The sequence below is a fragment of the Aplysia californica genome, unplaced genomic scaffold, assembly GCF_000002075.1.
Source record: "Aplysia californica isolate F4 #8 unplaced genomic scaffold, AplCal3.0 scaffold00198, whole genome shotgun sequence".
In the NCBI taxonomy this organism is placed as follows: domain Eukaryota; kingdom Metazoa; phylum Mollusca; class Gastropoda; order Aplysiida; family Aplysiidae; genus Aplysia; species Aplysia californica.
The window spans coordinates 202,250-204,779 of record NW_004797468.1 but is presented as its reverse complement, the minus strand read 5'-3'; the positions used below and the strand labels follow the sequence as shown (position 1 = coordinate 204,779).

General features: G+C 42.8%; 1 protein-coding gene across 1 annotated transcript in view; it reads right to left on the bottom strand.

Annotated features, from left to right (window-relative positions):
• The window catches only part of LOC106011842, a 32,914-nt gene that overhangs the window by 9,254 nt on the left and 21,130 nt on the right, over positions 1-2,530 (bottom strand). The window contains exons 3-4 of the mRNA XM_013082881.1: positions 2,119-2,264; positions 1,462-1,612 (exon numbers count right to left, since the gene is read on the bottom strand). Of these exons, the coding sequence (XP_012938335.1) occupies positions 1,462-1,612; positions 2,119-2,264 (297 nt within the window). The remainder of the gene's footprint in view (positions 1-1,461; positions 1,613-2,118; positions 2,265-2,530) is intronic.

Sequence of the window (2,530 nt, the reverse complement as noted above, 5' to 3'; positions counted from 1 at the left end):
ACACACACACACACACACACACACACACACACACACACACACACACACACACACATAAACCCACAATCACCCAAAAATGGGAATGCAACGTTTCACCCCAATGACGCCCCAGCGCTTACTTGTGGAAAATAAGAATTATCGTTTCCCCGCAAATGGAATTCGAATACAACTAATTTAGTACGTTGCCAGTTTATCCCTACTCACCAACGGAGAGGTGGGACTTGGATGCTGTAGAAACACAAAGTTATTTTTAAAAAACTTGAATCTCATGTACTTGATATATTTCTCGATGTTGATTTCCCTTGTATTGTATTTTTCTATTGTTTCGGTCCATCTCTTTTTCTTAGTAAGTACTGATGGCCTAATAGGGGCTGTTTATTTGCAGTTTATTGCATTCAGTTTCAGCTTTGTTAGTTGCTGCTGGTCGATGAGTTTTCTTAGGAACAAGAATATGTTCGGTGATGGAGAGCGAAGGTGTTGGCCAAAAGAACTGAAAACTTTCACAACAGTTGGTAGTTCTGGAACAGATTTCTTGAGTCGCCCATAACCTTGCTGGAAACGTTACCCTTAGACCACAGTATACTTCATAAATGTAGTCTTCCCGAGTCCTCAATGACACTTTGTGCGCGTTTACATTAATATTATGTTTCAGAGGTGTTTACAAAATGATCCATCTTGTAACTACTGTGTAAGTGTTTGAACACAATTTGCGGTGAAACGATTTTCAGCCTTCAGCGGGTAGTCCCCTGAGCGTCATTTACGGCAAAACCACTCATGTACCGACACAACACGAACTCACTCGCTCGCGCAAAAGCCGAGAATGTTTCCAGTAGTAGTAGTAGTAGTAGTAGTAGTAGTAGTAGTAGTAGTAGTAGTAGTAGTAGTAGTAGTTGTTGTTGTTGTTGTTATTATTGTTGTTGTTGTTGTTGTTGTTGTTATCATATATGTGTTTTATAGATAGATAGACAGATAGATAGATAGATAGATAGATATCACTAATCCAGTATCTACGTTCCACACAGGGCCCGGAGGCGGCAACGTGGCCAACCCTATTGACACTGCAAGAGAACTTGTACGTATTGACAAACGAACTGAGCAGCACAGCCCAGTATAGATACCGGACTTCCAAGTGTGATGCGATCGAAAACAAGAAGAACAGATCTGTGCCAAATGTGACTGTCTCGTAATACAACAACACCCTTGGGAAATGTGGTTTTTGTCAAAGTAGATCCGGTAAAACAACAACTACTAAAAAGACAAAAATAACAGCAGCAACGAAAAACAACAACAATAACAACCACAACAACAATAACAATAACGACGACAACAAACAATAATGATGACAACAACAGAAGCAACCAAGAATGGACCACCACCACCACAACAACAACAGCAACAACAACAACAACAACAACAAAAACCAACAACCACAACAACGCCAGCGACGCCATAAGCACCTACTTGCAGAAGTTCTCATACTGCGTCTCATTGGTCCCGACTATCGTGTACTTGTCGTCCGCTATAGAGGCGTTAGGGCTCAGGATCGCATCCGGGTTGACGTCAATAGCAGCATAACACTGAATCATGGACTGAGTGGCTTCTTGCTCGCACGCTGGAGGAGAGGGGAACGATAGAATGCATGGGGGAAGAACAAGAACAAGAAAAGGAACGAGTGAAGGAGAGCAATAACAACACACTGACAACAACGACAACCACGACAACAAAAACAACCCCAAATTGATTTTAACCCTAAGTTTATCTTTATCTGAGTTACACTTTCTGGGCAAGATATCCTCTACATTTTAATAAATTGCTTCCAATTAGAACCAAATTATTCCCTTCCAATTTGTCCTTGCCTGCACTTGCCCTTTCTTTGGAGATGGGCTTGATCTTTCGGAAAATGAACTCCGTGATATTAGATAAACCAACCCCCCCCCTACCCCAGCCCCTCACCCTGCTCACCCATCCCTCCTCATTCCTCTCTACCCTCTCCCTTCCTTCATCCCCTCAACCACTCACCCCCAAACCTCTCCAAATACTCACGTGCCTCACCACAGATCGCATCCTTGAAGGCAAGTAGCTGCCCTCCCCTCCCTCCCCTCCCCCTCAAATACTCACGCGCTCCACAGATGGCGTCCATGAAGGCAAGTAGCTGCCCTCCCCTCCCCAGCACGCCCAGACGGTCCTGCTCAGTACACTGGGTGCTGTTGAACTGCTGCATCTGTCCCAGCACGCACGGGATAATGTTGTCCTGCATGCTAACACTGATACGGAGGCAAACACACACATAAACAAACAAGCACAGGAAACGCATTGGGCTTAATTATCGTGCCTTCTTTTTGTTAATAATAATGATAATAGCAATAAGGATAATTTCATCATCATCATCATCATCATCATCATCATCATCATCATCATCATCATCATCATCATCATCATCATCATCATCATCATTGTTTGGTAAGCAGGGTAGGAGGGCGAGTCTTGTTTTAATTTTAGACAAAAATAAAATATCAATATAAAATGTTTA